We start from the raw sequence: 23,014 nt of genomic DNA, 5'->3' as shown, positions 1-23,014 counted from the left end.
AATTGTATTCATTTTTTAGTGTTCTTTTCTTTGTTCTAGAATTGTGCAAACAATCTACCTTGTGAGGATTTCCTTGTAAGTTTGCAAATTTGTAATCTTCTCTTTGAGAAAGAGTGTTCTCAAGAATTGGGGTATATTCTTGAGGGAGTTGTAAGGTTATCTCTTTGGCTTCAAAATAAAGAACAAATTAGTGAATTTGTTGGAAAAACCTTAGTGTGGATAGCTAAGGTAGTGGACGTAGACTTTGGTTGATAAAGTCGAACCACTCTAAATCGATGTGCAATTTCTTTCAATTTTATGCAAAAGCTTCCACCAAAATTTTAATTGCCAATTCACCCCCCTCATGAACGATTCCATCAATCGATTAACTCAACACTTGTAAATGGGTGTAAAAACTCAAAAAAATTATATTTGTAAGGGTTGGCATTTCATAGCAAGAAAGTAACAATACAAAAATTTTATCAGGGGTATTCTTTTGCTTGGATTTTTAATACATTTTCATGTGTTTGGGTTGTAATTAAAGAAAAATAGACTCAAAAAGAAAGAATAGCTCATTTACCTGCTAGTGTTAGGCTTCAATGTCAGAGAAATAGTTTGATAAGTGTCGAATTACCAAATAAAATAATTTCTAATTCTCAAATAAATAAATAAAGGTAGTATAGTCAAGTAAGGTCGATCCGCAAGGACTAAGGAAGTTGATAATGTCTTTTTCTGGATTGAATCAACTGTAAAAATAAAAGAGGTAGTTTTAGTAATAATAAAAAGTGAAAAGATAAAAATAATTGATAAACTAAAAATAACGAGAGATGAATAAAAGTGACAAAAATTCAATAATGATGATCTAGCCTCAGGTTTCACATAGACTCAATTCTTATCGATCATCAAAATAGATTTTTTTTTCTTTTGGATTCACATCGGTTACAGTCAACAAGGTCTAACCCTTGCAACTAACTTTTCTCTTTAGTTAATTGATGTTTTCAAGTCTATCTCTGAATTTCAGTCTTTGTTGGACTAATAATGTCTATCGTTAGTACCAAGACAACATTAAGCACTGGAAAGCCTATCTCAATTTACAGTGCCTCACCGAGAATCGAACTTGATCTAGATTTCCTTTAGCGAAATGTCGCTAAATTTTTTTATAAGAAGTTGAATTACGTCCAACTAATTTATCTTCCCAACAATAAATAAAGCACCCTTCAAATCAAAGTGCACTTTTCGAAGTGAATGAGTCGTGACTATTAAAGGAATGGTCGATTACCAATCCTAAATTTTAAAGAATAAAAAAATGTACCCAAAATTGTTAAGTGCTACTCAATTCTCACGATTTGAATCAATCTATCGTAAAAACCTTTGGCTAAGTGAAAGTTTAACTAAACATGGATTGGATCATGCTTATCACTTTTATGGTAGAAAAAATAAATAAGAAGAAAGTAAAAATGTGAAAGAAAAATAGAACTTCAAATTAAACCTAGGAAAATTACAAATTACAACCTTTATTCAAAGCTTGAACCCAAGGGATATTTATAACCCAAGAATTCTAAGAAAAATAGAATGAATAAAAGATAAGGATAAATATAAAAATATCCAAAAAAAATCCTAGACTAAAATCTAGAGGTTTATCACAAAGATAAAAGTAAAAATACTAAAATTTGAACTATGTTTTATCTTCTAGATAACCTCGAATTATCTCCAGACTTTTATCTTCAAAATAAATTCAAAATCAAATCTCCAAGATGATTTCGTCCATCTTTTAGAAATGTTGTCTGTATCATCTTCTAGAAGTTTCTGACTGGGCAGTCAAAATCTACCACGACGGAAAATGTCATGTGTAACACTTTAAACCAATATAAAACATAGTTGATCGATTTGAATGCCACACGGAACCATCGGAGAGGCTAACCTAATTTTTTCCATTTTTCTTTAACCAAAATACTATTTGAAAACCAATTTAATAAAGAAATCTATCTATAAAATGAAATTAAGGTTTTACATTGGAAACTCCCAAAATAAATTTATACGTCAAAACATATAGACCAATTTCTCAAATACGACTCGACTGTACAACATGGTCTATAAATATACATGTCCTTCAAGAAATAACTCAAGATGTACTCTTCTCTGCCCTCGATCACTCAAAAGCTCCTCGAATGCTCCACCTACTAATCTGTGTAAGGAAACAAATTTCAAATGTTGAGCTAGCTAGCCCAATGCCACACTAACAACTAAATCACAATAAAGTGAATCAATAAATGCTCAAGCCATCATGTCTAATGCATCAGCAAGTATACTTGTATACCCACTCTCTACTCTATGGCAGACATCATGGTGTGACTGAGGGTTCTACATCTCGGAGCTCACGCATTCCTCTAGTCTACCGTGGATAAGGCTTGGAACTCTACATAGGACACAACACCCTCGACTAACCCACCCCTTACGAGTGTCGGGCCTTGGCCCTAAATAGTCAATTTAAAGTGTCTCGCGCACTACCTAAGGATATTTGGACTGATTCTACTCATCAAACAAGTATCATCTACTAAAGTGGCTCAAGTGTCTTGATTGTTTCCCGAGTATTCAAACAAGGCTAGTTTTATTTTACCTTATTTATTTCGTTTTTAGTGAAATTAGACATTATCCTTGTTCTCACTTGTAGTCTTATTTGGGAGAAATTATCAAGCTTTTGGGAAACTCATTATCTTTTAAAAATCCCTCTATCAATCATGCGCAAAAATACACTCTAGTATTGATACTAACCTCTCGATATTGATACCACCCCTTTAGTATCGATACTCTCTTAAGGGTATCGATACTCCATATCTAGTTAATATAAAAAAAATGAGAAGTATCGATTCTCTTATGGGAAGTATCGATACTCTTATGGGAAGTATTTATACTCAACCCTAGGTATCAATACTCCCCTAGAGTATCGAAACCAAAAATGAATACTGGATTTTGGTTTAGATACCCATCTAGCTGGTCTCGAAACCAGATCCTGAGTATCAATACCCTTTAAATGAGTATCGATACTCCCCTCAAAAGTTACCCTATTTTGATCCTTTACTATGAACAATATCAATAATGTTCTTACAGTATCGATACTCACCCTTGATAATACCCTAATTGGGCACAAATTGACCATTCAAACTCTCCTTTATGGTTATCTTGAGGTTCCCAAATTAGTATTTAAGTCTTATGAGATCATAGGGGTTATAAATAAGGCCTTTGAGCATACTAAAAACATCAAATATTAATTCTACCATGAAATGCATCACTAAGCTTCATAACTCAACTCTTTAGCTAAGACACATTTCTAATGACCCACAATTGGTATGAAAAAGTTATGAATGTGTTACCTGATTTATTTTACTGCTAAAACCTCTATCAAATCAACTAGGATGCACATTTTATTTCCCTTTTTGCTTTAGAACTTTATCCCACCTCCTTAACTAAACAAAGGTAGGAAAGGAATTACTAACTTGTTTAGAGCTTAAAACAAAGTTAAGAACACTCTGTAAAACTTAAATTTACTAAAAACAAGTTTGAATCCTTTGATTTCCTTAAACCTCCTTAAAACTCATTTTTGAAAACTACAACCAAAACTTAAGATTAGGGGCTTGAATTGAAGCTTGATGGATGGAGATTAAGGTTCTTACCTCTGATATTCAAAGTAGGTTAAGAATTTAAAAACTCTCCATTTAGCTAACATTTGAAAAAGATGAAGAAAAGAAAAAAAAAGAAAAAGAAATAGAAGAGTGTTCGGTAAGCTTGTTTCACGTAAAATCCACCTAAAATAAGGGGTTTCTATCTTCTTAAGTAATGGGTAAATTGTATATTTCACCCCTCTACTTTTAACCCATACTAAAATCATCACTTATCTTTATTCTTAGGCCAAACTAAAGCCAATACCATTTAAAATGGGTCCAAACTATTTTAGAATATTTAATAAGCTCAATTTATAGGTCTCGGGTTGACCCGAGCTACTGACCGAGGATTTAAGGTGTTACAACTTTCTCTTCCTAATAAGAATTTTTGTCCTTAAAATTTACCCAGATAGAAAAGATATGGATACTACAGTTGCATATCTTCCTCGGTTTCCCACGTAGCTTTTTCAACCCCGTGGTTCCTCCACATAACTTTCACTAGAGGAATCTTTTTGTTCCTTAACTCCTTCACTTCTTTGGCTAATATTCGGATCGGCTCTTCCTTATAGGTTATGGGCTTAACTTGACTAGCTCTGCTGACAGAACATGCAAAGGGTTGGAATGATATATTCTATGCATGGATACTGAAACACATTATTATGGATACACTCCAACTCTGAGGGTAAAGCTAAGCAGTAGGCTACTGGTTTGATTCTCTCAAGCACTTCATACGACTCTATAAAATATAGAGTCAACTTTCCTTTACGCCCGAAACATAGTATATTCTTCCACGGGGACACCTTGAGAAATACCTTGTCACCCACATCAAACTCGATATCCTTTCTCTTTAAATCCGCATACGATCTCTACCTATCCAAAACCTCTTTTAATCGACTCTGAATCAGCTTGACCTTTTCTTCAATTTATATGATCAAATCTGGGCCCACTAACTTTCCTTCGCTAAGCTTGGTCCAATAAAGAGGAGTCTTACACTTGCGCCCTTACAATGCCTCATATGGGGCCATCTGGATGCTGAGCTGGTGACTATTATTATATGTGAACTCCACTAACGGTCGTTGGTCTTCCTAATTACCTTTAAGATCCAAAACGATGCATCTAAACATGTCCTCAAGAACCTGAATGACGTGCTCAAATTGACCATCAGTCTGAGGATGAAACGTGATGCTAAAATGGAGTTTGGTGCCTAAAGAGTCGTGGAGAGCTTTCTAAACCCATGAGGTGAATCTAGGATCGTTGTCAGAAATGATTGAATTCAGGACTCATTCAGTATTACTATGTTGCATATGTAAAGTTGCGCTAACCTATCTAGGGTAAAATACATTCTAACCGGTAAGAAATTGGACGAATTGGTTAACCGATCCACTATCACCCAAATTGCATCATGCTTGAACCTTGTCATCGGTTACCTGGTCACAAAATCCATAGTTACTCTATCCCACTTCCACTGCAGTATTTGGATCGATGAAGTAATCCCGATGGAACCTGGTGTTCCACCTTGACTTGCTGGTGCACCAGACACTTAGCTACAAACTCAGATACCTCCCGCTTCATGCCCGACCAGTAATACAGGGGTCAAAGCTATTGGTACATCTTGTTGCTTCCAGTATGAATATAAAGCAGACTACAATGAGCCTCGTGGACCCTAAACATCACAGTGGATCAAATAAAAAATTTGCTTTGATTTAGTATAAGAAACTGGAAAAGATAAACATTGCTGCTTAGCCAAGGGAGAAATTTGACAAGGATTCTTTTCATTGATATATTTCAAAGAGAAAACATCTTTAAGAAAATGAAGAACTTTAGAACTAGGGTGTCCTAGCTTAGTATGCCAAGAAACATTGTTACAAGAATTACTAACTAAGGAAGGTTCCATTCGCAGCAAATACAATCCATGATGCAGGTCGTGTTAATAGAAGACGAGAGAATATCAAAAGAAGAAGCAACTTGCAACTAGGAAGTGAGCATGGCAATAATATGTTGGCACTACTGGGAAGTCAAAACATCATTATTTGTGGAAGAACATGGCTGAGAAGATTCATTCATACCAATCACTGAATTGGTAGAGGCCAACAAGGTGGTTTTTGCACTCGAAGAAGATGAAGACCAGTTCTTTCTGCCATATCACGGAGGATAACCATGCAATTTGTAGCACTTGTCTTTCATGTGACCAAGAAGACTACAATAACTACACTGGGGATGATTCTTGCGAGGCCCATGAGTTGATTTAACAGCAAAAGTAGTTTCGACCACCGGATTGTCCATCTTAACCAATCTTTGATTCTCTTCTTGAACAATCAAAGAGAACACTTTTGAAATCGAAGGTAAAGGATCTAACAAAACGATTTATCCTCTAATATGGGTAAAAGAATCATTCAAACCCGTTAAAAAATGAAGAAAATTTTCCTGCTTCTGTTCATCAAGCATACGATGAACACCTCCACAGGTACAAGAGGAACAAGTACACACTTGTTTAATCGAAAAAGCTCATTCCAAACTATCTTTAATTGGGTGTAATACGTGCTAACTGACATCTGCCCTTGCACCAAGCCTTTCAACCTTTTCTTTAGTTGAAAAAGACGAGGACCATTAGATTGTTGAAATCGTTCAACCAAGTCTTTCCAGATTTAAGCCGCAGAGCTATGGTATAACAAACTCGCAGCAATATCCTTGGACACATAGTTAAGAATCGATGAGTTTTCCAGATTATTTTCCCTTGTCCAGCCATTAAAGAGCTCTGCATAAGATGGATCTAGAGCGGTAATCGACCTCTCTATGAAAGTTACCACTCGATAACGGCTGGGTAACCAAACCCATGCCTGGATTATCAGACTGATGAAGGTAGAACGAGTTGCTTCCATTGTCAAAATTGTCACCGAGGGTATTGGCCATTGCGAAACAAGCGTGAAGAAAAGGGGAAAAAAAAAGATTAAAAAGAAAGTACTTTTGATACCATATACTGATTCACTGGTTCAATCGGGTTCAATCGGGTTCAATCGGATTTTATATAAAATAATATTTTTTTAATTTTACATAATATTCAAAATAATATTAATATATATGTAACACTTTTTTTTAAGTTTACAATATTAAAAGGTATAAAAATATCACAAGTCATAACATATATAAATTAAAAACCATAAAATCAAGTGAAACAAAATGATTCAAATCAACTACAACATAATATTTAAGGTAAAACATATTAAATAATAAATATAATTATATAATTATAATCAAAAAATAAAATTGGGGCTTAAAAAATTATAACAAATAATGTCATTTGATTTAATTTTTTTTTAAAAACAATCTTACATGGCTAAGAAACATAGAAGAGCATCCCAAAAGTTTAAAGAGTAAAAATATGAGAACAAAACAATCCCACATGACTAAGAAACATAGAAGAGCATCCTAACTTACTTCTATAAATAATAGAGATAATTTGACATTCAAAATCATAGAGCCTTTTGGTGAGCACAAAGCGAACTATTCTTTCGATTCAATTCAGCTCAAATTTTAGGCTTCAATCGAACTTCTAAATTTTTTTTTAGTTCGAGCCTTTTCGAGTTCAAGTTTTAATATTATATTTCGAGTTCGAGTTGAACTTGATAATTTTTAGCTCGTGAGTTTTTGAGTCGAGTTGAGCTTACTTTTAAAGTTTTCGAGTTCGAGTTGAGCTCAACAATACTCGAATTTGACTTGGCTCGTTGAACACGATGTCGTTTGGTTTAATTTTTTTTAAAAGAAAAAAGCGAACCGGTGATTCAAACCGATTTTGCCGGTTTTCAGCCGATTCATCCCGGTTTTACCGATTTTTAGTCGGTTCATTGCCAGATCGGTTTTGTGAGGTAACCAGACCGGACAGGCCTTCGGTTCACGGTTCAACCGGTTAAACCGGCCAGTCCGGTCCGGTTTTGATAACCATGCATATAACAGACGAGAATGCAAGAAAGCTTGATTGAATAAATGCTTCTTGTTACCATTTAACGTAAAAGATTACAAGGCTTATATACAAGTTAAAAAAACAATAACTGACTTAAACTAACTTGAACAAATAACCATTACTCTAATACTGATTTCTAATTACTACCATTGTTTTTGGCTAAATTTAAGCTTTCTCACTCAAGAATTTTGAATGCTTTCATCCAAGAGAATATGAAGGAATCTCTCCTGATTTACCATCGATTAGTTTTTTGTGGAGAGACATCATTCCATGTTTTCATTTACTTAATATACTCTATTTAATTCCAATATATATAGGTAAGTGATGGCATATTTAACAACCAACTATAGCTGGGCTCCTTCTTCCTGGAGCCACCGTGGGTGGCGGATCTGGGAGGAGGTGCACTTCGGGGTTCATGGGGGTTGCTATTTTGGTCCAATATATTAACGTTCCGATATTGTAAAAAATTGACACATGTATTAACATTTCTCATGTTTTTCCATTATACACCCCATTTGGGTTATTTGCCATGAAAAATTTAAATTTTAACTTCGATCGGTAAACTTTAATTTAACACTTTTCAGTGTTTAATTTAATCTCAAATCGAACTATTATTTATCCAACTAACCTTAATTGAAAATGACATCCTTTTTACGGATTTAGATTCATATTTAGACCATTTAAACAAATTTATGATCATTAGACTTAAAAATATTATGTTTCAAAACTTTGAAATGGTATCATGAAAAAAAAGAAGATTGATATATTAAATACCCTTAAAACCCTATTCTCACCTATAAGAATCAGATTTATAAGAAGATAACCTCAAATAATAAGGATGAGGTGAGATTTCTAGTATAGGTTCTTAAGCTTAAAATATAATTATTTTAAGAACTGAACACTTAGAAGAGGATTTTGTTGTTCTGGCTCTGATGTTTTGTGACTCCAACAATCAGATAAGTTCAGGCTCGGTGGTTTATATAATTCCAAAGTGAATGGTAGAGCTTAATTTTATCTGAAAACAATATCTCTGTGTGGCCCTCAATCTCAAGCCATGTGTTGTAAATTGTTCAACTTCCTTTCTTCTTTGGAAAAATATATAAGAAGCAGTGAGCTGGAACGATAAGAGGATGAGGTGGGATTTGGGGTACGGGTCCTTGATTCAATTCAACAGTGGGTACCGTTGCATTCTTTCTTCTGAAACCATGCAGATGCAGGGACAAAGGGTAGGTGAAGCAGGAGTGCATTTGATTGGACCAAGGATAGTATTTTGTCGTTCTGGGCCCTGGGGTGCTATTAGCAGGGTGGAGTGCATTTGAATTTATGAAAGGTTCCATTTGTTTAGGTAACATAAACAAATCCAATCATTTATCCTAAACTTCTCTGATTGGAGTGGGCCCTATCAGAACCAGAACAACAAAATTCTCTCCCAAGTGTTCAGCTCAGTCCAGAAGGAAAAAAAATAAAAATGAATTGATTTTGTTGCTGCCCAGGATCGAACTGGAGACCTTCAGTGTGTAAGACTGACGTGATAACCACTACACCACAGCAACTTATTGGTTAGCATCTTTCATGTCTTATATTTGTATTTTATATACCGAAAATAACATAACCACAAAAATGTGTAAATCAATCCAAAAGGTTTACTATAAAGCAGGAATGAATGGTTAATAAAAAATAATTAATACCATAAATTATTATTGAAACAATTTATATTTATAAATTTAATCAAATAATCACTAAATTATTCTAAAAGAGTTTTTTTCTTAATATTCAACATTTTATAAAATAGACATTAAATTTTAGGTTTTATTATAAAATAAAAACAACATCATTATCAGTTGTTAAAGTGATGAATTGACATATTAAGTTAATTAACATATCTCATTTGATCCCTAACTTTAATTAAAATTGTAATTTATACAAATATATACAAATTTGTAATTTATTTTAAAATTTATAAAACCCAACTGCCTCCCAATAATTAAATATAAAATAAAACTTATGTTATAAAATAAAAAAAAAATACTTAACTCTCCACACATACTTGTCATTTGGTAACTAGCATGATCTTTAGAGAAACCTAATGCCAAAGCAAAAATCTATTTGAAGCACATTAATTAATTAGCAAAATTAGGTGGGCAACATCTTACCAAAAAAAGATGGACTAACCTCCCAACAAACACTTATAGTGAATAAAACCCCAAAGGAACCTAATCCATTAACCCATATCGGCAAGGATGACGCCATATTGTTGTGGAAAAAAAATGGATCTTATAAAAATCCAAAATTTCATTTCCGTAACATAAGACGATTACAATGTAATTTTTATTCAGAATTTTTGTGACATATTGATATCGAACACACATCTGTAACTATTTAAACTTGAGATCGTTAAAGAGAATAACACTCAATTTTATCACTCAATTGAGTTCTCGTTTAATAGCATTAACGTGACAATATGTGTTCGGCTAAAAGATTTATTGATTATGATAATGGAAAGAAAAGAGTTGGAAAAAGCATCTTCTTGATGTTGTGACATAAGCTTCTTTAGACAAAGCTAATATGAGGAATGGACAGGGGGGCAATGGCACGTGAGAACCTTTCTAATGGCACCCAAATTAAGCAAAGGTAAGCCATCAACAAATTTATATTAACGAGCAGTTTGTGTTGTGTACAAGCTCCAAATGTCATCTTCCTTGGGAATATCCTTGCCATTGATCGGCAGTTCTAGTTAAGTGACTTGCATTGTAAGGAATGAATCATGGATTTTAGTTGGTTAATTAGGTGTAACAAGAGAGTAGGCTTAATTTCAGCTAAAAACAAGACGTACCATTATATATATTATGTGTATAATTTATAATATAAATGAAGTAAAATCATATGAACAATAAAACATACCAAAGTTAAAAAAAATAGTTACCACATCTGAATGCTTAGTTTAAAAGTTACGGCATCTACCAATCATAGTGAGCCTAACTTTATGAAATAAAAAGATGCCCCATTACCCTCTCTTTTCGTGAATGAAAGGCAACCATCAACACCGCTAACCACTTACTCAAAGGCACTCAACTTCAACATCTACATCGGCAAAAAATAGAAAATATTAAAGAATCCACGTTATAATAATTGATATATCTGTAAAATTACATGGAGTTGAATCAACACTAACTGTGAAATTCACTTTGATTTCATGGGATTTTGCATTTTAGTAATGACAATCTACCAAAGCTGGTGTGGTGAAGACAATAGCTTGAATCTGGGAATCTCTGAGATCATCTTCTGGTGCCGGAAGATTAAGATCCAACAATGTCTTGTTCGATTTGCTTGTGGTGATTTGATCGACGTTCATGGTGGTTCCGGCCACAGTTGGTGCAGCCCTGTGCCGACTCATGTGACCTCCAAGAGCTTGACCAGAGGTGAACTCGGAGCCACATATCGAACACTCGTGAATCTTATTACCCTTTCTGTTACTTACTCGTACAGCCACGACTTCATCATCGACTGCCAAAACTAGTGGTTTTTTGTGCTCCATGGCGCTTTTCGGCTTCTTGTGGCTTGCCATGTGCCCTCCTAGAGCTTGGAAAGAAGGGAAAGATCGGTTACAAGTTTTGCACTGGTACACATAAAGCTCCACGTTCCTTCTCGTACCACCACTTTGTGCCAACATGATTAGGCAATTAGCCATCTCCTCTTCTTCCTCGGTGCTCTCGTAAACCCGATCACCGGACGTTGTGGTCGGAGAGGAAATCGAGTTATATTCCTCTGCCACTCCTCTACCACCGCCGCTTGATGAGCTAGAAGTCACCGTGACACCAAACGGGGACGCTGGCCTTTGGCGCTTCGTACGCTTGCCTTTCATGATCAAGGCTCCGCTATCATTAAACCCCAAAAATTCCTCCTGAGATTGCATATCCACACCTCCTCCTAAACCAAAAGCCAGCCAAATATAGAGTATGAAAGAGTCTCAAAAGACAGAAAACTGTAGTGTAGAAATAAGCAATTAATGTGACCCAGGTAAAGGAAATGAGTAGCAGCTAGAAAACAATAAGAACGATTATGAAGCAAAGTTAGCAATGGGATTCTCATATATAGTGAATTACAAGAGTGATGATTGGTGTGTGTATGTATATATATATAACCGGAGCATTAAGTGTTTTTGGTCAAAACTCAAAAATGCCGTCCATGAATAGTGTAACTATCGTTGCATACACTACACCCACGTCTTTTTGTTCTTTTCATTTCCAAATTTTAAAGGTATTACTGCTATAAATTGACAAAATCTCGAGTTTGAATCTTATGGAAAAAAGTATAATGTTGAAAAATTTTATCGACTTAATTTAATTTTGAATATAATCAAAGACTCACGTGACTGCTTAAACATTAAATATCTGATATCTAAAAAGAATATGTCTCTATAGTCCTTTTATACCTAATTTTGAGAAGTTTTATTGTTTTTGAAATATTTATACTCGATAAATTTCATTAATTACAAATAGATAGAGAATTAATGTTCGGTTTAGAATTATTACAACCATATTTAGCTTTGGTTAACAAAATCCTGTTAGTATCTTAGGGGGTGGATACAAGTAGGAGTGTATGCAAAGATAAGAGTTGAGGATTAGGTGGAAGGGGGGGGGGGGCGAAAAGGGGCAAAGTGAGGGTTAGGACAGTTCAGTTGAGTTGTTGTTAACGTCAAGAGACAGTTTCAACCCATAACCATAAAAAGGAAAAACATTAAATTAAGCCCAAATTTGAGGAATTGCACGTTAAAAAAGCATGAGATGCTGCTACCTGCGTTTATTCCCTATGTCTTCTTCAAACCAAAACAACACCACATTATTAATTATTTCCATTACAATATTAACATAGATTTTGAAAAAAAAAACACCCTTTGAAATAGAAAAAATTGTGTCAATGTGACGAGTTTAAAAGTATTCATAGTTTTAATTATTTGACTTGGTTAATGACAATATAAAAGTAAAAGATTTTTTATGTTTCTTCATTAGTCTATGTAATCACAAGATAATATTTGTTCATATTTTTTTAATCATTGACAATACATACATACTATACAAATACAATAGATGTACTGCAATCGCCAGTGCCCCTACCCAACAAGTAAAAGAAATGAACACAAAGTGTCAAGTGGGGGAGGAGGTTTATTTCACAAGTCATAAAAAGTTTCACATGACGAAGGGATTGTGTAACAATTTCCTATATGATTGGATCAATAATATTCCCCTCCACCGTATTCATAGAATCAAGAGATTTGGAGGGCATATTTTGGGTATCAAATAACAAAGATAATGATAAAAAGGACTAGTTTATTTATCAGCTAAATTTATTGTTTCCAACGTAGCTAATTGTAGAGGGGCATATGCATCAGCCCACACAGTCGTTCTTTAGGATTTTTGGTTTAAGTTTATAATTTTTTTTGGACAAATCTGCTATTATAGCTTTTATGATTTGGATTTTAATTAATTATATAAAAGAAAATTTAATTTAATGTAATATTGTCTCATTTTATGAAATAAAATTAAAATAAGGAAATAAGGAATGAAGGTTCAATGTACAGGGAGAAGAGATGAGTAAAGAGTAATGATAAAATAAAGAAGTGAAGACAGTTATGTGAGGCAGAGCCGCAATTCTTTTCTGTATCCTGCCGTTGTTGGATGGAAGAACTAGAGGTGTAAAAGACCCAAATCGAGTTTGAGTATTGTTGAGTTTGACTGAGTACAAAACTTTGAAACAGAGCTCGACTCGACTCGAAAACTCGTGAGTTTAAAATTTTCAAGCTCGACTCGAACTCGAAATTCTGAACTGAAGCTCGTGAGCAGCATGAAAATGCTCGATATGAAAAGAAATCTTAAATTTAACTCGATTAAAACCTCAAACTCAAATTTAAACATAAACCTTAAATACATGAAAACTTTATTATATTTAAAAAAATCAACATATAAATATTAATATTATTAATAATTTATTTTAAAAAAAATAAAATCTTAAGATATTAAATTTTTGAGTTGCTCATGAGTTTTTCGAGTCGAGTATCAAGTAGCTCTTTCGGCTCGTTAAGAACTCGAGTCAATTCCATTCGATCCGAGTATTTATCAAGCCTTAATCGAATCGATCTCGATTAACTCACTATCTTTTCTATCTTATTTACAGTCCTGGGAAGATCAAGTACCTGCCAAACCCAACTTTTTTCCCCTCTTTTTATTTTATATGTCAATCAGATCTAGCGGATTTAGGGCATATTTTGAGAGAGAAAATCATCAGATAAATTAAATTTCGTTGATAATGAGAAGGTACACAGTACCAAAAAGAAATAATAATTGTTTTATATGCACAAGCTTCTTTTTTTTAATAATATATTAACTTATTATAACATTTAATTTTTTTATATACACGAACCAAACGAGTTCAATGATTGAAGAGACTCTAGGGATTTCAAGTCCGGACACGGTAAGTTCAAGCATGGTATCTATAGGATTATTTAAACATTTATTGTCAAATGATTAATAATCTTTCAAATAAATATTAAATCGTAATTATTCAAACTAATAAAAAATACACAAAGCTTTTATTCTTATTATTACTAGTACATGTTATAATTTTATACTATATATGTTATACTCTACTAAAAGTCCGCCGTATATCATCACAACTCACGATCATTGGAAGATCTTAAAATATCTTTGTTTCTCCGATATCAAAGAACTTCCGGAAAGGCGTAAAGAGAATAATTTTGGAAGAAAGATTATGAAAATCTAAGAAATTAATATGACATTTGACACAACCATGTGACTCACCGAAATTGAATCCGCCGTCATATGAGTATATTCACTTATCCTATTAACCTACAAGTATTTATTATAACCCTATAGCTCACACACATTAACAAGTCCCTATATAACCTCTCGAATATGACAGAAACAAGATGAGACATCTATGAAATCACATCACCTATATTCTCCGTTGGTTTACCTCCTTATGAAGACGGAGCAATTTACCACTAACTACCATTCTCCGTCCAAAAAATAATAATAATAATAGTAAACCTCCAAGGACATAAAAAATAATATCGTATATATAGATAGTTTTTTCATGTAAATTAATTATAAATATTTAAATCTTATCATATACAAACTATATTTAGAATTATTCCATTCTAAATTCGGATGAAATCCGATCATTTAACTTTGTAACGATAGACTTTCACATGATTTGCTTGGTATCTAACTGAAACAATATAAGAGAAGGAGTGAGTTATATGCAAGCCAAATACAGGTCAAATTATAATTTTGGTCCTCCTACATTCGAATTGAAAACGTTAATTTGACATTATTTAATTATTCAAATATTAAAATATGAACATTTTTTAAAACATCATTTCCAACTTAGAAAAGGACCGAAATACTATAAGGAAAAAAAACAAATTACGTGAGATTAAATCCCTATAATAAAATTACCAAAATAGTTAAACTAAATCCAAACTTGAATATAGTGAGACCAAAATCTCATTATTTGACCCCCCCCCCAAAATTTCATGCTTCAACTCGCAGAGATCCTAATAACCAGCAGCAGCGCGGACCTTTATATGCTCATAAAATGCAAGTTTTACACTCTACGGGTTCACAAACCAAAACACAAGCAACTTATTTTGTATTGCATTGGAAATCATGACACAGTGACACACAAAGATGATAATAAAGGTCTGCACAATCTCATAAAAGAGGTTATCAACGTTGAAAGTAACATCACATGCGCCTCTATAAGAGAAGAACCAACCAACTAATGATATCATCGAAATGAATTATATCGGGGTCAAGCCAACAACTCCTGCAGAGAGATTACCAGAAAAAACAAGACAGTAAATATCCACTAGCTTTGATATGTATGCTGGAAATATCACTTAGTCTGACACTAAAACACTCGATTGCCGTATGGCAGAACCGACAATATTGTGTACAACGTAAAACATATAGATACATCTATGACATTCATTGTCATGCCATGGATGTGCAAGTATTTCAAATAATCAAGTGAAAAACAACTATGCTCAAAACACGGATGCAAGAAAAAGAAATCAAGGATGAGTCTGAAGTTCTTGTCCTCTCTGTAAACATATAGGCATGCAGATAAAAAATACATGTGCACATACTGCATGCCAATCTTCCGCCAGCATTGCCAGTGGTTAGACTAAGTTCATGTCCACCTGCAGATGCATAATAAGACATAAATATAAGCAAAACGAAAGTAGGAAGTAAATAAGAGGGAAATTCTGTAATCAAAAAGCAAAATATGCCCACCGTACAAACAAAATCAACTATGATGATGCATGCATGAAAGTTTAAACTTTAAACAAAGAACTTCAGTCCTACAAGGCTTCAACCAAAGTGCACCATCCTAACATCGTAAATAGACCCTACAAGTCACTCTCCTCTCCACAACTCATGAGGGCAGTTAACTCGTTAAGGAACTGTGAGAATTGCAATTGAAAGAGTTACCCTTTCCAATATCATCCTCAAGCTCATGAACCACAAGTGCTCTTCCAACTACTGCATTGGGGCCACTTAGTGGTATCTACACAAGAGAGTCAAAGTTACGTAATCAAAAAGGAAACATGATCAAGAGCCCGCATACTGAAATGCAAAATTTCATGCTCAGACACATGAGAATATCCATGTACAGGGATTTTCATGGAAAGAAACATGAGTTTAACATCACCTGATTGTCCACGATTGTTGTCTCTGCACTCCTGCATTACAAAACATTGGCCAACAAATAAATTTAATTGGAACACAGACAACTTTTTTTAAAAATGAAAAAAAAAAAAAACAAAGTGAATTTAAGAATGTATTACCATGTGTCATCTTGTTGGGGTTGAAATGTGCTCCTATCATTTAAAATAAAGAATCTAAAATATACACAAATCGAAACACAAGAACTTCCATTTGTTGTACCTGCGGCATGCATCCATTTGTTGTGTCACCATATTCATGCTACAAAAAAAAACAAAAAAGAAAGGTTAAAATCATTGATTTCAAAGAACTTCCATGTACTGAAATCCACTGGAAACAAGCAGCTAAAGCACAAAACACTCACTAGGTGGAACCCATGAGGCCCTGGAGTAAGACCGGTAATACGAACATTCACAGTTGTAGGGCCTAATTCATTCACAGAACAAATTAGCATTCTCAGATGATATCAACATTTTATTGCCAAAAAGATAAGAGATATACAAGCTTATCATTCATTGTAGATTGAACTTGAACATAAAAAATTGATTAATTAATAACAATGTCAACTTGAAAAACAAGAAGAAAATCATGGTAGCTCTAAAAATCTGGCATTCACAACATATAAGGTGTACCAAGAATCTATCCAACCTCAAAGTATGAAACTTGGAAATGAATTCGTCAATAAGAAAAACCCATAAAGCAAAATGCACCAAAACCCAAATTACAAAATGCATTATAAAGTAAAGCAATGGATCAAAAGTGAGGGGGGTAACACTGACCATCATCTTCCTGGGTCAAAGTGACAACGCCTTCAACTTTAGAATCACCTCTGAGAACAGCGACTGCTTTCTTTGTGACATCAAGCACCGAAAACGGCTTCTCGGGGATAGAGGCAGAAAGGGAGAGGGATTGGCGGGGGAGCTTGAGAGAGACGCCACGGAATGAGGACAGAAGAACCGGAGGGTTTGAAGGGTTAGACGAGGACGAAAAAAGGAGTGTGTGGTGAGATGGGGTTGTGGTGAAAATGGCGTGGGCTGCCATGGCTGCTATTGTCGCAGCTTGAGCTGAAGATTGTGAAGGGGACAATGTGAGTTGAGGCTGTGGTGGCTGCGTATTTTACTCGTGAATGGTGCTCGAATCTTCTGATTTTATATGCGGCTGGATCGGCTATGGTTCGGCCTGTGAATGGTGCTCCAATCTTCTGTGCTGTCCGAGAGTTGGTAAATAATGAAATCTCATGGCTTTACCAGATAGTCTGGGTAAATGGCCAAATTTGTTAATGCCAAATTGAAATTTTATTTTGGTAAGATTTATTCCATTGATATTCGTTGTTATGAACTTTGTTATTAAAAAATGATTTATAATTGTATTTTATTAATTTAAAGTGATTAAAAATAGATTTTATGTAAGATACATATTAAAATATCTTTATAAATGTTATATCTTTGAAAAAAAAAACAAGTATTTCTCAATCATGATATGTTTGGTTGTGTATAATGTTTTCATTGATAATTTCTCAATTTGTTTACCAGTAACTGGCGAGAATGTGACATAGCCTGCAAATTAAGTAGTTAAAGGATAATTTTAATTTTTTTTCATTTATCAGAGCATGTTTCGGTCAGGCCTGAATCATATGAAAGCAAACCCCATAAGGTTTGGGTACTTAGATTGGGCTTAATAACTTTTCCCCATCCCCATGCATAACTTAAAATGGGGGGCTGGCTATCCTTTTAGGCCAAATTGGCCCATTACGGCAGCCGAAAAATGTAGCCCGTTAGGGTACCCCAAACATTTAATTGATTTACGGCAAATTGAACAATCCCCATGGAACTCGTCACGTCGATGTGACGAGTTCCATGAGATATAATTTTTTTAATAGGTCTTCTTAGGTGGGCCCCATAACTTGATTAAAAAATAATTTTAATAGGTCGGCGTGACGAGTCTCAATAAAAAATATTTTTAAATTTTTTTAAAAAAAAATTTAAAAATAATATTTTAATACCATGGAACGAGTTCCAACTAGTATAATTTTCAAATTTTTGACTGTTAGATTGATCATTGTTAAACGGTCGAGTTTTGTTTAAAATTTCAATGGAAAATTTATAAGTACATAGTACCGGTACCATTTCAGTATACTGGAATTTCACTAACTCTGTAACATTCCAAAAACAGGGCCAGTGACTAAATTGTAAGAATTAAAAGTTTAGTGGTTCAATTAGAATAATTTGAAAAGTTCAAGGATTTATTTTGGAAATTTTGTTTGGGACTTGATATCAAAATTGGATTCTTGGAAGGGTATTATGGTCTTTTCAAACTAAATATTTTATTCTCCCCTTTAAATAACATAAGTACGTGGGAAAGGAAAGAATTTCTCCAGAGTCTTCTTCAGTTTCTTCTTTCTCTCCACCGTGGGTTTATGCATAAGGTAAGTTGGTCTCTAGTTAAGATTTTCTTTCGTTTTAAAGTTGAATTTTATTCTTGGAATAGTAAGAAAGTTTAAAGAGAGATTAATGTGTGTTGAAACTCAAAGATTAACGAGTTATGAGAGATTGAAGATTTGAGGATTCAAAGTGAAATCTTATAAAAGAGTTAGTAATTGAAGTTTGAGGCTAAATTTGACTAGTCATCAATCTAATTAAGGAATATGAAGTGTTAGAATATGATTTAGAAAATATTGAAATTTGAGCATGATTCTTGAATTTTATATAGAGGATTGAATTTTGAAGTTAAAGATGTATTGAATGAGTATTAATTGGTTTAAGTAGGTGTATGTAAGTTAAGGATATGAAAAGGGTTGAACTATGGCATAGTTGAGCTAGAATGAAGTGATTTTCGTGCTTAAAATGTAATTCTGGGCTAAGGTGTATCGATACTCATTCAACAGGTACCGATACATCAGAAGAGAACGTAGAAAAATATCCAAAGGGTATCGATACCTTCAGGAGTGTATCAATACATCTTAAAATAAAACATTCGAATATAATTTGTGTACCGATACACAGGCAGTGTACTGATACACCAGTAAAAAAATGTATCGATACCCTATATTGAGTATCGATACACTTTAAAGGAAAAATGGAATTATATCTTTCTTTTAGTTTAAGAAATCAAGGATCGAATCATAGTATTTAGAATGCTAATATGTATACATGATTGTGTAGATATCGATCAAGAGCAAAGTCAAGACAAGTTACAAGTAATAGTCATCAAGAAGAGATAAGGATTTGGTATTAACTAGTGAGGTCAGGTGAGTGCACATTATTTAATATATGATGTTCAATGGGAAATAAGACTTGCGATAAGTCTATTCCCAATAGTAAAATGTATGAATTCATATATAGAAGTATGTGTTTGTCATAATTTATGTGTGTGCATGAGTATATGTGTTAAGATATTATTATATATGTTACATGGTTTGTATAAGTATATGTTAGTGTGTTAAGTCGTGTGAAACAATACAAATGATCTATATGATTATATAAGAATATGAAATAAGTTATGTGATAAAGACATAAGGAATGAAACGAACATGTGACATAGGCTATAAGTTAAAGAATTATTTGATATAAATATATGTGAACATAAGATAATCAAGTATAAGTTATATTATATGGTACAAGTGATTATACAAGAAATGTTATAAGACTTTAAGAAAATAGTATGTAAATTAGGGGGCATAAACATAAATGATGATACAAAATTATAAGATAAGGGATATAGGGAAGATTTATAATTAAAGGAAACTATGGTATAAGAGTTATAAAAATAAAAACTACAAAGCTTTATGAAAGAGTATTATAAGATAAGGGATATAGGGAAGATTTATAATTAAAGGAAACTATGGTATAAGAGTTATAAAAATAAGAACTACAAAGCTTTATGAAAGAGTATTATAAGAGTCATGTGAAATTGAATTAAATAAATAGATTAAACTAATAAAGAAATAATGTGAGATAAGTAATATAGGTTATATGATCTGTATGAATTCAAGTTAGTGAAATTAAATCATGTGAACGGTTATAAATGATTTCTGTGAGTGAAATGGAAAAATAAGATAAGATGAGTATAAATTACTTATAGGATAAAATAAGACTATATGAGCATGTAGTATAAACTTTATGAGGGAGACATTGGTGAAATTATTATAGGATATGAGTATATGGCATTACTAAGCAAATTACATTAAAGAGTAGTTATAAGTATATGTTTAAGTCTATATGTTATTAATAGGAAATATAAGATTATATGCTTGTATGATAATATGAAAAAGTGAACTAAGTTCAATGACAGTGATCCCTATAAGTATATGTGATATGTGACATATAACAATGAGATATATTAAGATAGTAATGTGATTACATGATCAGAAGATATGAGCTATAATATGCGATATATAAAAAGTGAACCATATGTTATATGAATATGAGAAATGATATGAAAGAGAATGCCCATGTTATGTGAAATTAGTGCTAAGGATATAGTTGGCATGCCAAGAGTCGAGGGTTCATAGGTCTTTCAGGACATACAGAGGTCCTTCGGGACATATATAGGTCCTTTGGAACAATTTCACATACCACTCAGTGGATCTTTATACGAGCTGTGGTGACAGCATATGTGCACAACCTCAATGTACTCACATATCTTTAGTTCTCACATATGTACATGGGCTAATAAATAGACAATAACACATATATGTTTGTGATATGAAATATGTTATAGAAATTACTTGATGTTGTGTGTATAGTGTTTGATCAAGAATGTTAAGTATAAAGTATGTTAATAATGATCTATGTGTATGTATGTATATATATTTCTTGCTATGAAATATGTTATGATTTTTACATGATGTGATGAAATGAAGTGAGTTTGTATAACATGATAGAGTTTGTAAAACAAGCATGCATGGTTAAATGTTATAAAGTGCATTAGAAATTTTATATGCCTCACTAAGTCATCGACTTAGCGTGTGAATGTTTCATACGTAGGTTCCGAGATGAGCTTATGGATCGAAGTGAAGCAAGACAGGTCAGTTCTCCTGACCGAATGTCAGATCAGAAGAGAAATGAATAATATGTATTTTATTTTATATAATCTAGTTGGCATGCATTTATAGAAAAATAAATTGTATAAGCTCTGAACAGTTTTGTAAACGTTTTGAGTAAATATATGTAAATTATTTAGTATGTTTTAAATGGAATTTGAATATTTCTCTATTTGATATAAGAAAATGGTTTGAAAAGTTGATATGACATCTCAGACTCGTATTCCGATCGGATACGGGTTGGGGGTGTTACAAACTCAAAATTGAAGGAGTAGTATCGATACCATAACTCAGAGCATCGGTACTACTACTCTAAGTAGTATAGATATCATATATGGTATCGGTACCATTTTAGCATTATGTTTTGACAGTATCGATACTGCATCAGCAGTATCGGTACTACTTCATTATTTTGGGTTTCAGTATCGATATATGTATTGATACTTCTTTAATAGTATCAGTACTGTTATAGCAGTATTGGTACTACTATATTTTAAAATCATTTTTTGACTCGATTAAAGTTTGAAACCCTTAGTAAAAATTATTTCAAAAAATTTTCCAGTATAGGACTCAAATTTTCAGTAGAGTGAGGAGTAAAATTTGACGTTTTAACTTTAAAGAATAATTATATATGTTTGAATAATTGAATCAAATATAATCTTAAAATTTGTAAAAACGTATTAACAATTTTGTTTGGTATATCAAAATATCAAAGTGTTTTCAACAATCTCCCATTTTTGATATAACAAAACATTTTAAAAAATTTAATATTTATTTTGAAAAATTACTCTCCCTTACTTTAACATTTGTCTCCCTTTTTGTTAAATCAAAAAAATTCAATAAGAATAAACAAGATATAAAATATAGATGTGAAGAACAAATGTGCCAAAATAGGTCAGTCAACATAAATAATATCCAAAATATAATGGGCATGGTCATAAACATAATAAGAGGTAACATGATATTAAAACAATGTGAAATATGATAAATATAAATCCAATCATCCAAAACATAATAGTATAACCAAATCCAAAATATCAAATGCGAAGAAATTCAAGGAAATTGAAAGTTCAAAGTATGACATTTGAAACACCAACAAAGAACAACTAGCAAATCAATAGCATGATCAATTATCTGATGGAGGATCGGGATCCGAACGAGGTGCACGAAAAGATGCAACGTCTTGTTAAAGAGCATCAAGCCTATCCGTCACGGCGTCGAATCGAGCTAAGGTGTTGCGTTGCAGCTCGGTCAGTTGAGTCCCCAAGGTAGTAAAATGGGACTCCACAGATGCAAACATCATATCTAAAGTCTCCATCATAAAATGAAAATAAGGAGGCATAGCATTATTAGCGCTCGGAGGCTCATCAGGGATGTAATTTACAGGATCATCAACATCTTGTAAAACATCATCGGCTTGAGGAGGAGCCGGAGCTGGAGCCGCTCGAGAAGAACTAGCACCATACGTCTTTTTAGGTGTTCGTTCCCAATTTGTCCCAACTTGAGTCCATCCTAACTTGCGGAGAGAGGTAAAATATATGGTTCCCAAGGGGATGGCATCATCTAGGTCGACTTTAAGACCAACTTTGATAAAAAAAAATTACTAAGAAGATAACCATAAACCAAAGAC

General features: G+C 33.3%; 2 protein-coding genes and 1 non-coding gene across 3 annotated transcripts; all 3 read right to left on the bottom strand.

The window, feature by feature from the left end:
* Positions 1 to 9,076: 9,076 nt before the first annotated feature.
* TRNAV-UAC lies at positions 9,077 to 9,149 on the bottom strand. The gene has a single exon. It is a non-coding gene; the product is annotated as a tRNA-Val (tRNA).
* Positions 9,150 to 10,734: 1,585 nt separating this feature from the next.
* On the bottom strand, positions 10,735 to 11,637 carry LOC120167953 (zinc finger protein ZAT5-like). Its single transcript, XM_039176842.1, has one exon. The coding sequence runs from the start codon at positions 11,507 to 11,509 to the stop codon at positions 10,805 to 10,807; it is 705 nt and encodes a 234-aa protein (XP_039032773.1). The 5' UTR covers positions 11,510 to 11,637; the 3' UTR covers positions 10,735 to 10,804.
* A 3,711-nt stretch (positions 11,638 to 15,348) lies between these two features.
* On the bottom strand, positions 15,349 to 17,450 carry LOC120167949 (superoxide dismutase [Cu-Zn], chloroplastic-like). Its single transcript, XM_039176840.1, has 8 exons — positions 17,123 to 17,450; positions 16,708 to 16,769; positions 16,573 to 16,604; positions 16,445 to 16,506; positions 16,330 to 16,364; positions 16,110 to 16,185; positions 15,764 to 15,817; positions 15,349 to 15,441 (listed from the first exon to the last, which is right to left on the bottom strand). Exons 1-8 carry the CDS (start codon positions 17,382 to 17,384, stop codon positions 15,416 to 15,418), a joined length of 609 nt encoding a protein of 202 aa, XP_039032771.1. The 5' UTR covers positions 17,385 to 17,450; the 3' UTR covers positions 15,349 to 15,415.
* Positions 17,451 to 23,014: the final 5,564 nt, after the last annotated feature.

Source organism: Hibiscus syriacus, unplaced genomic scaffold (assembly GCF_006381635.1).
Source record: "Hibiscus syriacus cultivar Baekdansim isolate YM2019G1 unplaced genomic scaffold, ASM638163v2 tig00111708_pilon, whole genome shotgun sequence".
Taxonomy (NCBI): Eukaryota; Viridiplantae; Streptophyta; class Magnoliopsida; order Malvales; family Malvaceae; genus Hibiscus; species Hibiscus syriacus.
The sequence above is the reverse complement of the archived record's forward strand: the minus strand, read 5'-3'. Positions and strand labels throughout refer to the sequence as shown.

Bases quoted from the DNA above. Each gene is read 5' to 3' on its own strand.
- LOC120167953 (XM_039176842.1), bottom strand. From the start codon at position 11,509: ATGCAATCTCAGGAGGAATTTTTGGGGTTTAATGATAGCGGAGCCTTG.
- LOC120167949 (XM_039176840.1), bottom strand. From the start codon at position 17,384: ATGGCAGCCCACGCCATTTTCACCACAACCCCATCTCACCACACACTC. The intron at 16,605-16,707 runs GTGAGTGTTTTG...TTTTTTTTGTAG, and splicing joins GGCCTCATGGGTTCCACCTA to CATGAATATGGTGACACAAC. The intron at 16,365-16,444 runs TTTGTTTTTTTT...ATGTTTTGTAAT, and splicing joins TAATACATTCTTAAATTCAC to GCAGGAGTGCAGAGACAACA.